Source organism: Oryctolagus cuniculus, chromosome 2 (genome assembly GCF_964237555.1).
Source record: "Oryctolagus cuniculus chromosome 2, mOryCun1.1, whole genome shotgun sequence".
NCBI lineage: Eukaryota > Metazoa > Chordata > Mammalia > Lagomorpha > Leporidae > Oryctolagus > Oryctolagus cuniculus.
This window is the reverse complement of record NC_091433.1, coordinates 130,159,121-130,172,825: the sequence shown is the minus strand read 5'-3', so window position 1 is coordinate 130,172,825 and position 13,705 is coordinate 130,159,121. Positions and strand designations below refer to the sequence as shown.

At 37.8% G+C, this 13,705-nt stretch overlaps 1 protein-coding gene and 1 pseudogene across 5 annotated transcripts in view; one reads left to right on the top strand and one right to left on the bottom strand.

The window, feature by feature from the left end:
* Nucleotides 1–13,705, bottom strand: part of EXOC6B (exocyst complex component 6B) — a 738,880-nt gene that overhangs the window by 549,601 nt on the left and 175,574 nt on the right. For all 5 annotated transcript variants that reach the window (XM_051842763.2, XM_070068946.1, XM_002709766.5 and 2 more), the window contains one exon: nt 5,104–5,308. In XM_051842763.2, coding sequence (XP_051698723.1) covers nt 5,104–5,308 — 205 coding nt within the window. The remainder of the gene's footprint in view (nt 1–5,103; nt 5,309–13,705) is intronic.
* On the top strand, nt 6,679–6,850 carry LOC127490481 (U2 spliceosomal RNA; annotated as a pseudogene).

The following is a 13,705-nucleotide window of genomic DNA, read 5'->3' as shown; positions in this document are numbered from 1 at the left end:
TATCCCCCCATTATAATGTCCTTGTATAGACCAATGAACAAAAATCAAGAAATAGTACAAATATATAAATACCAAAATCCAGAAAAAAAGGACAAAGTAAATCCAGGAATACCAGATCAACTTCTTGAACTCTAAAGGCCACATTCTGTGGATGTTTTGCATAGCATCTACCATACAAGAGGTTTCAATAGCAATACTCCTTTTACCCAGAAGCCATTACATGTCTGTATGAACTCAGTCAGTAGTATCCAGTCGGATCTAAGTCAAAAGGTGTTCTACACAATCAATCAGAGTATATTTTCCTCTAGTCAAGACCAAATAAAGGCAAGGGTTGAGAGAATCATGATGACAGCAAGGTTTACCCAAGTATCAATCTCTTTAAAGAGTGCATAAGTCTTCAATTACACTTATAGACAACCAGTTCCTTTCCTTAACATCAGCTATATGATCCACAGTGGTTGAGAAAGTCAAGTTCAAATTTCTTTTTTTTTAAGATTTAGTTTATTATTTACTTGAAAGTCAGAGTTACACGGGAGGAGAGGGGATGTCTTCCATCTGCTGGTTCATTCCCCAGTTGGCCGCAACAGCTGGAGCTGCGCTGATCTGGAGCCAGGAGCCAGGATCATCTTCTGGGTCTCCCACGTGGGTGCAGGGGCCCAAGGACTTCAGCCATCTTTCCCAGGTCATAGCAGAGAGTTGGATCGAAGTGGAGCAGCCGAGACTTGAACTGGAGCCCATATGGGATGCTGGCACTGCAGGCAGCAGCTTTACCTGTTAGCCACAGTGCCAGCCCGTCAAATTCAAATGTTAAAAGTAAATAAAGGGGCAGTGGTGTAGTAGGTGGTGTAGCGGGTAAAGCCGCCGCCTACTATGCTGGCATCCCATATGGGCATCGGTTCAAGACCCAGCTGCTCCAATTCCCATCCAGCTCTCTGTTACAGCCTGGGAAAGCAGAAGATGACCCAAGTGCTTCAGCCCCTGCACCAGCATGGAGACCCAGAAGAAGCTCCTGGCTCCTGGTTTTAGATCAGCTGTTGCAGCCATTTGGAGAGTGAACCAGCAGATAGAAAACCTCTCCCTCTGCCTCTACCTCTCTATAACTCTGCCTTTCAAATAAATTTTTTTTTTAAATCTTAAAAAAAAAAAAAGTAAATAAAGCCTTTGTTAAAGGTCCTCACATAGAAATCAACCCAACCAAGAATGTTTATATTACAACTGGTTTTTAGTCCCAAAAAGCCTAAGGCAAATTAGAAATACAGAACTTCCCTCCTGCATAAATCACTTCCATAACAAGTAAATTCCAGAAATCTATCTCAGAAGGAAATGTAGAAAACAGTAGACAGCTAGCAAAAAAAAAAAAAAAAAAAAAAAAAAAAAAAAAAAAAAAAAAAAAAAAATCACGCACTTCTTTAACAGGCACTTCAAGCTAAAATGACTGGTAATCAAATGGAGGATTTTTCTACTTGCTTTAAAGAGAGCCCTGCTTCCCATGGCAAAACCCAAGTATGAGTCCACTAAATTCTTTCAATCTAATAGCTTGGTACAAACAACAAAAATTCAATATGAAACCATAAAAAGTTCTTTGAAAATAAAAACATTACCTCTTCAGTTAAAATTCAGCGCAGCAATATACAGGAAAATGGACAGTTTTAAAGGTGCTCCTCAGATTCTGCTAAGTAACTGACCTTCTCTATCCTAGTTTTCACACTTGTACATTTCCTTCTTTTTCTACACTTTCAAGGCATATTGCAAGAAAGATGACAGAGAAATTTTTAGCTATAGAAACCAATCCAATCACTGTTTCCTGGCTCTAGAGGCAAAGTATAAATGTATGACTTATTCTATTTAAAAAATAAATGTATAACATATTCTATTTGAAGCCAAAGAGATAGAGTATATTAGTCATTTTGCTGTGTAACAAATTTAGACAAATTTTACAGCTTAAAATCAGGCAGTGGGAGACATAAATATAGGCAGAGATGTAAATGTAGATGTAGTTGCAGGTATAGACAGAGAAAGAAAAACAGAAATATGTCTTCCAAGAAACATATTCTCCCCAACATCCACTTCAGAAATGTATATAGAAAAAAAATAAACAAAGAAAAAAACCAATGTACATCTAGGAGCTCATAACAACGGCCAAAAAAAAAAAAAAAAAAGTATTAAAGTATTTCCAGAATACTTACCAGCAGGCAGAAGGACTTTCCAATGCCTGCCCAAGGGGATTACATGATTTGCTTTGGATCAGGAAATACTGTTTGTCTGCCATTCTTCCCTTTTCTAAATATTTCTTGTAATTATTCTATTCTAATTTCCTCCATTGCATATTGGGGATAGGAAGGAACACAGGTGCAGATAACTTGTAAGTTTAATTAGCTGATCACCACTATATGAAAAATCACTTTTGGATCTCATAAAGAGAAGATTGAGCATCCCTGAAAGATACTAGACTTTGAGACAGAAACAGCATCTTCATGAGTCATTGGGCTTTCTTCCTTCAGAAGGGGCGAGTATCTTCTACACACAGGAGATGGAGTGCAGATGGCTTTGGTTTTCCTTTTATTTTAAATATTTATTTATTTGAAAGAGAGAGAGAGAGAGAAAGAGAGAGCGAGCGAGCGCATCCATTCATTGGTTCACTTTCCAACAGGTAGCAACAACCATCACTGAGTCAGGCCAAAACCCAAAGCCAGGAACTCCATCTGGGACTCAAACCAGCAGTCCAAAACAAGATGCAGACATCCCCAGAGGCAGCTTAACCCATTACACCACAATGCCCATCCCAGAGTCAAGATGTTTGATGACTAGAGGGTGCCAGAGAATAGCTACTATTCACCAAACTTGCATTCTCCTCCTCTTAGAGACAGAATGAGATTGCATTTCCCAGACTAAAGTAATTGGTAGGTACAGTCATATAAGTTCCACTATATAATCAAGTACCAATGGAATATGGGGAGAAGTAACAATGTAAGGCATCCATGCTTAGCACTTAAAAACTCTCCCACACACTCTTCAGTCTTTCCTCTCCCACAGCAATACTGAAAGCAATATTAAAGATGGCAGAGCCAAACAATGGAAAGATTCTATGTCCCTAAGTCATCAATACAGAAAAAAGATTACAAATCAAAAACATGATTTGGGGCTTGACATAAATGAGAAGTAAACCAATTCCACTCCCTATTTTCCAAAATCCATTAACTCTAATAAATACTTATTGAATAAACCCACTACGCACAAAGTTTGTAGCAGTTACTCTCATAATTACCCTTTCTATGTAAAACAGATTTTGAAATATGTAAGATATCTTTATTCAAGTATCTTATATATGTAATAGCACAGGATAATAATATATGCATTAAGAGTTATTTCTTGGGATAAATTTTTATAAAGGAATGAAGATTTATCAGTTAATTAAAAGTTCTAAATTCACAAAATTTCTTTATATGACAAAAATAAAGAGCTAATAGTTTACACAAATCAAGTAACATAGTAAAAAAATCATGTCAACTTGACCTGAATTCTACAAGATCTGACCTTTACAAGTCATTTCAACTTGAGCAACCAAGTCACCTCCCAACCCTGGTCCTTAATGTCTTCATATAATCAAGGATGAAGCCAGCTAAGTTTACATTACATAAAGTAACAATATTCTTAATAAATTTCTCTTTCATTAAAAGGGAAATAAAGTTTATTCTTCATGCAGAGACCTAGGGAGAAAAAAATCACCTTTAAAAAGGCAGCTTTCATAGAGGCTTTGTATTACACTCTTCTGTATTTTGAAAGTTCAGCTGAAATTCATCATCTACCATAAAGATTTACCTTGTAAAATTCCTTAATTTCTATATTCAAAACTTACACTCAACAATGTAAAGATATGCTTTAATGACTAACTTTCTTTGTCATATTAAAACATGCCATGATCTGATTATTTCTATCAGACTTACCCACAATAAGTTTTAAAGTCTAACTTGGTGAAGTATAACACTGACAAAACGTCAAAGAAGTGGGAGTTGCCTTGCCTTTGGAAAGGACCAAGTGACAAATCTCTTTTGCAAGACCAAAGAGACATCTGAACTAAAATTACTAATTTAGTTGAGCCCTAAAATATTATTCAAAACATAATTCCTTATTACTCACAGAATGGTAAGAACTACAAATACTGTTGCTTATAATGAACAACTAAATGTTCTATTCACTCTTACAGGCTACATCATCAAGTCTACTGAGAAATTTTTTTTAAATCAACATAATTTAAATTTCAGGGATGAACAATTGGCAAAAAGTTAAGTCACCAATGTCCCAAGAAGTGCCAAAAGGTTTGCATCCCAGCATCTCTCCTTCTGATCCAGCACCTGCTAATGTGCACCCTGAGAAGCAGCAGGTGATGGCTCTCAAGTACTTGGGTCTCTTTCACCCTCATGGAAGACTCAGATTGAGTTCCTGACTACTGGCTTCAGCCTGCACCAGTACTGGCTATTGTAGGCTTTTAGGAAGTGAAGCAGCAGATGAAAGATCTCTCCATCTATTTCTCTCTCTGCCTCTTTGACTCTAATAAAATAAAAATGGCTTTTTAAAATTTCAAAATAGCAAGTATAAAAGACATGTCTTTATAAGCTATGAATAAATATTTTTCTGTGATCATAATTCACAGTCCTTCCTAATAGCTTTTTTCATTGACACCTGCTAATATTAGAAAATATTCATAAATAACATGACTCTTGATTACATAGTAAATAATCAGTCAGAGATACATGCAACACATTTTAGGTCAATTACTAGAAGGAGAAGTTTGAACATTCTTGGACTTCAGATCATATATATAGGGATATACTCAAAAAACGGGAAAAAATTCTTAAAATCCCCAATATAAACAATCAAAAATCATCACTACTTAACTGAACATGCACAGAGCAAAACAATATAGTAGTCAATAGTTCATTACTCTGTTAATAAAATTTTAAAAAATAAACCATTTTTTAATCATAAAGATGAAGGACTTCCCTAAAATGACAAGAAACAATTAAGACATTTGGCTAAGAGAAATCCATGTGTAACTGAAAACCTAAAAAACCATCATAAACCTATCATAAACCCACAACCTACTTGCTTCATGGCAGTCTCTCCAATTTTGTCTGAATGTTTGCGGATGCTCTCCAAAAAGTCTTTGAGATCAGACATGGAAACATCCTTTATTTCTTCTCGAAGTTTAGGGATGTTGTCCACCATCACCTTGCAGAAGCGATAGTGGCTTACTTGAGGCAAATAGGTATGTTCCAGATGTTCCAGAGTTTTCAGTGCAGGATAATGCCTACAAAAGGGATTCATCACATAGTTCAGCTAAGGTTTTTTGAAGGTAACAGTTATATTTCTCAGGTAAAATTTCTAGCCCAAATTAGTTCTAATACACCTTAGGACAATCCCAGAATTAAGTTTTAATGAAAACTCAATGAAAAAATATCAAACAATTAAAAAGTAATATAATTTCTAAGAGTCTAGGAAGTTATAATTGAAAAAATTTTATCCAAAGAATCTAAAAACCTGGAATCTCTATCAATGAAATTAATTACACCATGAATAAAAGGAAATCAAAGAAGGTCATCTTAATATAAAAAAAATCATTTAAGACTTCCACAATTGCAGATGGAAGAGCCTGACATATCTTATACCCAAAAAAAGAAACATTGTCAAGAGTCAAGCTGCCCAAAACAGCTGTGGAAATTGACCAAAGAAGAACAAGAGAGGTATTTATTCACAACAACTTGGAGCAGAGTGTAAAAATCTCAACTAGCTTTGTGAATAAAAGTAGCAAACTCAGTTTAAAAAAAAAAAAAACTAACAATAGGAAAAGCTTTCAGCTCTATTGGCTTAAAGTTACAATCTGGCTAGGGCAAACAGTAGACTGGAAGACAAAGTAGAAATTCATCAGTGAAGTCACAGAAATAAGACACCCATAGAAGGACTTGACAAATTCTCTGCATATCCTTAACTGAGGAAGAGGGTTCACCTAAAAGGGCCTAAGCACTCCACATATCCCTGACTGACAAGGAAGCTACAGGTACCCATATGGAAGATCTAAGTAGAAGGCCTCACAGAAAATTCTGTTTCACAGTAGGGTGACTATAGGTAATATTAATATATTGTAAGTTTCCCCATTAAAAAAAACTAAAATAATTTTAGACGTTTCGCCATAAGGAACTGTTAAATTTTGAGTAAATTTACTCTGAATGGGAATGTCACAAAGTATCCTGTACTGAAGCATTACATGGAACTCCATAAATATGAACAATTTTACATTAAAAATTTTTAAACATGATTTTGTCAAACTCCAAAAGATTTCTTAACAGATATTTACTATTATTAAAGTTTTAATAAATGAGAATTCACAGCTTGCTGGTAAAAAGAAGACTTTATTAATGATAGCAGTCTTCATTGAAATATTTAGCAACACAACTATTGCAAAAACTGCATTTTCAAAAAAAATAGTTGTATAAAAATATGTATAAACCTCTTTTACAGAGTTTAGAATTTTTATGTTAGCAAATTTTTAAAAACTAACAGGTGTCTACTAACAAGGAAATGGTTAGAGACATTATGATATATCCATAAGGTAAAAGACTAACAAAATAGCAAAATGCTTGCAATAATGTTTAATGAAAATCATTTCAAAAAATAGATCTTCTTGTTCCTCAGCCTTTAGGCTAAGATCAAGTGTAGTATCTGCTCTTATCAGCTGAATTTTTGACACTACTCTATCAAAGGACAAAATACTAAACGGAATTTTGAAGCAGGGAGATGAAATGGGTGCTTGCTCTATGTGCTCCTTGCATCAACCTGGCATGGCACAGTACATCAATTAAAAATAAATAAATCTTACAAGTATGATCATAACATCTTTCAAAATATAAATATGCAGACCTGCATAAACTATGAATATATATGCCTGTATGAAATAAATCACTGACTAAATACACACACAAAAGTGCAGAGAAAAATGACTGGTAAAGTATATACAAAAGCAAGGTTAAAAATCTTGCTTTTGTCCTTTGAACAGCAATATTCTGAGTGAAAATTTTGTTCTTTATGCTTTTAATTTCCTAATTTCTATGCTTCCTGTGTTATATTTAGTATTTTAAAAAAACCCTCAGTTTCTTCCTATAAGTAAGAAAAACATACAACTGCATTTGGGCCTTATAAAAAGAATATCACAAGAGATATCTAAGCTCTTCTTACAGTTAGTACCACAAACACTAAAGACTAGAAACTGCTTTTACTTTTTTTCTTTAATGTTTTCTCTCATGTATTACAAAAATCAAAATCTTATTCCAAATAAATAAAGGAGAAAAGATATATTCCCCCTAAATTTAGAAATAAAAGTATAAATAGAGTTAAATCTGAAATAGTTGCTTTTATTAAAATTTTACAGACCTAAAAACAGGAACAATTCACATGGTTTAGTATAAACAGAATGGTGTTTATACTACAATTAGGTAGGAAGAGCTATGTGTAATAAAACACAATTCCTCTAGAGAGAAACTTTAGAATGGATAGAAAGCCAGAAATTAAGCCAAAAAGATAAACACACTTTGGGGTTTAGTTATATTTTGGAACACTGTTTATAGAATGAAAAAAATCCAACAATGTTCCCTGCAGACACAAGGCACATTCACTGATGAGACACACGGCTCATGCCGAAAACATCTGGTCTGTCAAATAGCTCCACATTTTTCAAGGCTAATTAGTACAAAACCCAATGATTCCTGGCAACAGAAAAAAAAAAAGTCACCTTATTTCTTCATTGTGCCTTCTCTGACATACCCATATTTCAACTATAGTAACCTATCAATAAGATTACTCAAATTTCTACTGCATTTCAATATTAGTGGCAGATTAAAGAATGTCAATTAAATACCTGTACAAGCAGGCACTCAAAGAAAATAATTCTACTTTCAGTGGCCATGCAAATCCAAAACTGAATTTTGACATTGCTTTTGACAACTTCCAAATGTTATTAAGAGCCAAATTCCTTAGTTGCATTTGCATGTGTGCTCACATTTCCTCCACCCTTCAAGCATACCTCATTACTAATAGAGATGTAAGCAGAAATACAGGAAATAAAAAGCAAAGAAAAAAGGGACAGAAGGCAGAAAAGGAGGTCTAAGTAATCCCATAAACTGGATAACCAAGGTCGGAACAACTTCGACATGGTTGAATGCTGTCGTGAGAAGAGGAATGTTGATCTACGCAAATAAAATTTTGGTACTTTTTGGCCATGGCGTGGGACTCTTTCACAATGAAGGCTTTTAAAATTCTGGCAAGTGAGCCTTGAAAGTAAATCATAACTACCTATAAGAAATTTTTAAAAATTTTCAGAGTACAATAAAATATGAAATAAAAGCTTTCGACAGAGGAAAATATTAGTTCCTTTTCGAATCATAGTCAGAGCATCACTAATAAATGCTGTGCTAGCATTAGAATGATAGCCAGATAGCTTTCCATAGGGAGTAACAAGCCAGTGGTATAATCAGTATTTATGGCTTAAAAAAAAAAAAAAACAAATAGGCTTCTAGCCATGAAGGCATAACAAGTAACAGATATGACTTCCCACTTTGTAAACAAGTAGAATACTGGCTATAATAGAAAAACAGCTATTTTCAAACACTGGATATCAGGCAACACAGAACTGTGACCTCAAGGGAAAAAACGGGGCGGGGGGGGGGCAGGCAACAAGGTGAGTTTAATAATCACCTGTATTATCTCCCCAAAAGTGATTTCCACAATATGGACACAATCAGAGAAAACCCAAACAGAGCCCAGCAGCCGGCCTGACTTAAGTAATTCAGGAAAGTTTAGGCAGCTTGAAGCGTTACAGCAGAGTTTCCTTTAAAAGGCAGCAATGTACCTTTCTCTGAAGGGAGGAGAGAACCTCCACTTTGACTATGACCTTGTCTAAACAAGATAAGAGTCGGAGAACTCAAGGGGCTTCCATAGCCTTGGAAACTCATGACTGCTGCATAGGGAGATTACTGATGCCATAAACAGGAGTGTCAATTTGTAAAGTCAACAACAGGAGTCACTGTGCACTTACTCCTCATGTAAGATCTCTGTCCTTAAGGTGCTGTACATTGAGGCTTAATGCTATAATGAGTACTCAAACAGTATATTTTACTTTGTGTTTCTATGGGGGTGCAAACTGTTGAAATCTTTACGTAAGGTATACTAAACTGATCTTCTGTTAAAAAAAAAAAAAGAAGAAATTAGCAATTACCAACTTGACTCTCACTGGGATTAAACATGACAATAGGTCTGATCTGATTTCATCATCATTTAAAAAATCATCTATTATTTTTCACTTTATGTTTCTGTGTGAGGAGCAAACTATTGAAATCTTTACTTAATGTATGCTAAACTGATCTTCTGTATATAAAGAGAATTAAAAATGAATCCTCATGTGAATGGAAGGGGAGAGGGAATGGGAAAGGGGAGGATTGCGGGTGGGAGGGACGTTATGGGGGGGAAGCCATTGTAATCCATAAGCCGTACTTTGGAAATTTATATTCATTAAATAAAAGTTAAAAAAAAAAAAGAAAAAAAGAAAAAAAAAGGAAAAAAAAGGCAGCAATGTAGAACTGCAGAAATCTACACATGGTCTTCCCTGAGTGTTTGCTGAATACTAGACTAGACATGGAAAAAAGGGAAATTCAACATGAATAGGCAAAACGGAGGGAGGGAGGGGGGAGGGAAAGACTAACCAGAGAGACATAGGTGAATAGCTCAAGGGGCAAGCACTATGGCATAGTGGGTTAAGCATCTGCCTGCAGCACTGACATCCTATATGGGCATCTGTTTGAGTCCCGGCTGCTCCACTTCCTATCCAGCTCCATGCTGATGGCCTAGCAAGGAAGTAGAAGATGGCCCAAGTGCTTGGGTTCCTGCACCTGAATGGGAGACCCAGAAGAAACTCCTGGCTCCTGGCTCCTGGCTCCTGGCTCCTGGCTCCTGGCTCCTGGCTCCTGGCTCCTGGCTCCAGACAGACCCAGCTCCAACCGTCGAAGCCATTAGGGGAGTGAACCAGAGGATGGAAAACCTATTTCTCTCTCTCCCTTTCTCTGTCTATAACTCTGCCTCTGAAGTAAATAAATAAATTTTTAACAACAACAACAAAAAAGGTGAATAGTTCAAAGAGCTTCACCGAGGCTCTGAACAGGCAAAGTGAAGAATTTTGGGGGATCATGAGCTATTCAGGGTAGATTATCAAGAGTGGAAACCTTATCTATGAAGCTGAAGTGCACAGAAATGAAGACAGGTACAACAGAGCTTAAAAACAGGGTTTGAGGAGAGAAGACTTTTGACCACAACTGAACTATTTGCCAAAATAAAGCCCACAACTCACTAAGAAAGAATAAAGGTCTCCCAACATCTAGACCGTCATCAACACATTATGTTATCCACTCAAAAATAACAGGGGGAGGGGCTCACAATAAGAAGTGGCTGAGTGAGACCCTCCAATGATCATATCCCCACAGAAACATCAACTGCAACAGCAATTCACGTAACAAACCCATTCACAAGAGCTAAAGAACCTAGTGAGAGACACAGTATCTGCTTTTAGCATAATAGTAGATAGTAGCATATAATCGTCCATTTGGGAGAAAAAAAGGTAAGTATGTAGCAACTCATTCCATAGGAACTTAGGGCTAATACAATGGGCTCATTTTATTTTTATTTTTTGACAGGCAGAGTTAGACAGTGAGAGTGAGAGTGAGAGAGAGAGAGAGAGAGAGAGAAAGGTCTTCCTTCCGTTGGTTCACCCCCCAAGTGGCCGCTATGGCTGGTGTGTTGCAGCTGGTGCACTGCGCCAATCTGAAGCCAGGAGCCAGGTGCTTCTCCTGGTCTCCCATGCGGGTGCAGGGCCCAAGCACTTGGGCCATCCTCCACTGCACTCCCAGGCCACAGCAGAGAGCTGGCCTGGAAGCGGAGGGAAAAATTCCTCTAGGTTGGGAATTTTTCCCAACCTAGAGAAGGATATAAACATTTGCGTATATGATACAGTGGGCTCACTGTATTAGCCCCAAGTTAGGGCTCTGCAGTGAGGCTCAAACCCAGACAGAATCCCTCAGTATCTGATAACAGGATGATAACTCTAGACAAAGCATCTGGGCCCCCCTGGGACCTGACCAGAGGCTGAAAGGGACAGACAACTCTTTTTAGGAACTCCCAGAGTTCATTCAGAACACACCAAGTGCAGATCTGAGATAACCTTGGGCTTAAGGTGACATCTAGTGGTCATACAGCGACAACACACTAGCAGTGAACTTTCACAAACCTAGACTTAGGGTAGTGTGGAGGGATTAAATAGTGGAGGTCGTGACCACAGGCCCCAAAAAATTAACTAGCCTGCTTAGACTCTCTGGAAGTTATTATCTATATAATTAGGAGTGGAAAAACCCCTTGAACATGTAGACATTATATACCAACAAGCATCAACTCTCAGGAAGCCACAGCTTCACCTGAGAGAATAAGGCTCCAAAAACTGAACATATGTAACTGACCACATGGCAACTCATATATGTGATATTTCAGAAAGAGAACTGAAAATAGGTGACTTAAGGAATTCAACAAGCTTCAAGAAAACTTGAAACAACTTGGTACTGTATCCGAGAACCTTAACAGTGATGTATTAAAAACCGGCACCACAGCTCACTAGGCTAATCCTCCACCTGTGGCACCGGCACCCCAGGTTCTAGTCCCGATTAGGGAGCCGGTTCTGTCCCGGTTGCTCCTCTTCCAGTCCAGCTCTCTGCTGTGAACCGGGAGTGCAGTGGAGGATGGCCCAAGTGCTTGGGCCCTACACCCGCATGGGAGACCAGGAGAAGCACCTGGTTCCTGGCTTTGGATTGGCGCAGTGCACCAGCTGCAACACACCGGCCGTAGCGGCCACTTGGGGGGGAGAACCAATGGAAGGAAGACCTTTTTCTGTCTCTCTCTCTCTCACTGTCTAACTCTGCCTGTCAAAAAAATAAAAATAAATTTAAAAAAAGTAAAAAAAGTCAAACAGAATCCCCCAACCTGAAAAGTACAATAATCAAAATTTAAAATATAAGGCCAGTGTGGTGGCATAGCTGATAAAGCCTCATCCCGTGATGTCAGCATTCCATATGGGAGCCAGTTTGAGACCTGGCTGTTCCACTTCTGATCCAGCTTCTTCCTGCTGGTGGCCTGGAAAAGGCAGCAGAGGACAGCCCAAGTGCTTGGTTTTCTGCACTCGTGTGGGAGACCCAGAAGGAACTCTGGGCTCCTGGTTTTGGCTTGGCCCAACCCCAGCTGTTGTAGCCATTTGGGGAATGAACCAGTAGATAGAAGATCTCTCTGTCTGTCTGTCTCTCTGTCTCTCTCTCTCTCCTCCTCCTCCTCCTCCTCCTCTCTCTGTAACTCTGCCTTTCAAGTAAATTTAAAAAATAAAATTTAAAATTTAATAAAAAGCACCAATAAAAAATAAATCAAACAGAAGACAGAATTAGTAAGCTCAAAGACAGGCTGTTAAAAATGCAGTCAGGGAGAAGAAAATTAAAGAGAAAAATGGAGAAAGCTTATAGGAAATTTGGTACAGCATTAAAAAAGCAAATATCTAAATTACTGGAGTTCAAAAAAGACTTGAGAATGCCAAAAGGGTAGAAAGATTATTCAATGAGATACTAACGGAAAAATTCCCAGCCTAGAGAAGGATATAAACATTTGGGTATATCAGGTTCAACTCAAACAAGTCTATTCAAGACATTTTAGATAACTGAGTTCTCAAAAGTTAAAGACAAAGAGAGGATTCTCAAAGCAGCAAAAGAAAAAAAAAATAACACAGAAGCTGGCACTGTGGTGTATCAAGTAAAGCCACCGCCGGCAGTGCCGGCATCTCATATGGGTGCCAGGTTGAGACCCAGCTGCTCTACTTCCCATCCAGCTCTCTGCTATACCATCGGAAAGCAGTAGAGGATGGCCTAAGTCCTTGGGCCCCTGCACCCGGAAGAAGCTCCTGGCTCCTGGCTTCAGATCAGCACAGCTCTGGCCATTATGGTCAACTGGGGAGTGAACCAGTGGATGGAAGACTTCTCTCTCTCTCCCTCTCTCTCTCTCTCTCTCTCTCTCTCTCTCTCTCTCTCTGCCTCTCCATCTCTCTCTGTGTAACTCTGACTCTCAAATAAATAAATCTTTAAAAAATAAATAAAAAATAAAAAAGAAATACACATAAGGGTATTCCAATTTGCTTCAGCTGACTTCTCAACAGAAATCACATAGGTCAGCAGGGAGCAGTATGAGATTTTCACAGCACTTGAGGAACAAAAGGGCCAACCAAGAAAACTATACCCAGCAAACTATACCCATATCCTTTAGAAATAAAAGAGAGATAGAGAAATTAATTACCAAACAAAAGTTGAAAAATTTATCACCACCATATCTGTTCTTCGAGAAAATGGTAAGGGGAGTTCTTCAAACTAAAAGATGCTAACAAGTAAGAAGAAACCACAGAAAGATAGAAAGCTCATTGGTAACAGTAACTACAGAGATTCAAGATGGCTGACTAGAGAATGATTCCCACCATAGGAAGATAACAGAAGAAAAGAGTAGGAACTGCATTTCCAGGGGACAGTTTGAAAGTAGTTTGCAAGGGAAATTCTACAAAAAGAAGAGGGATGCCATGGAGCGGCAGGGACAG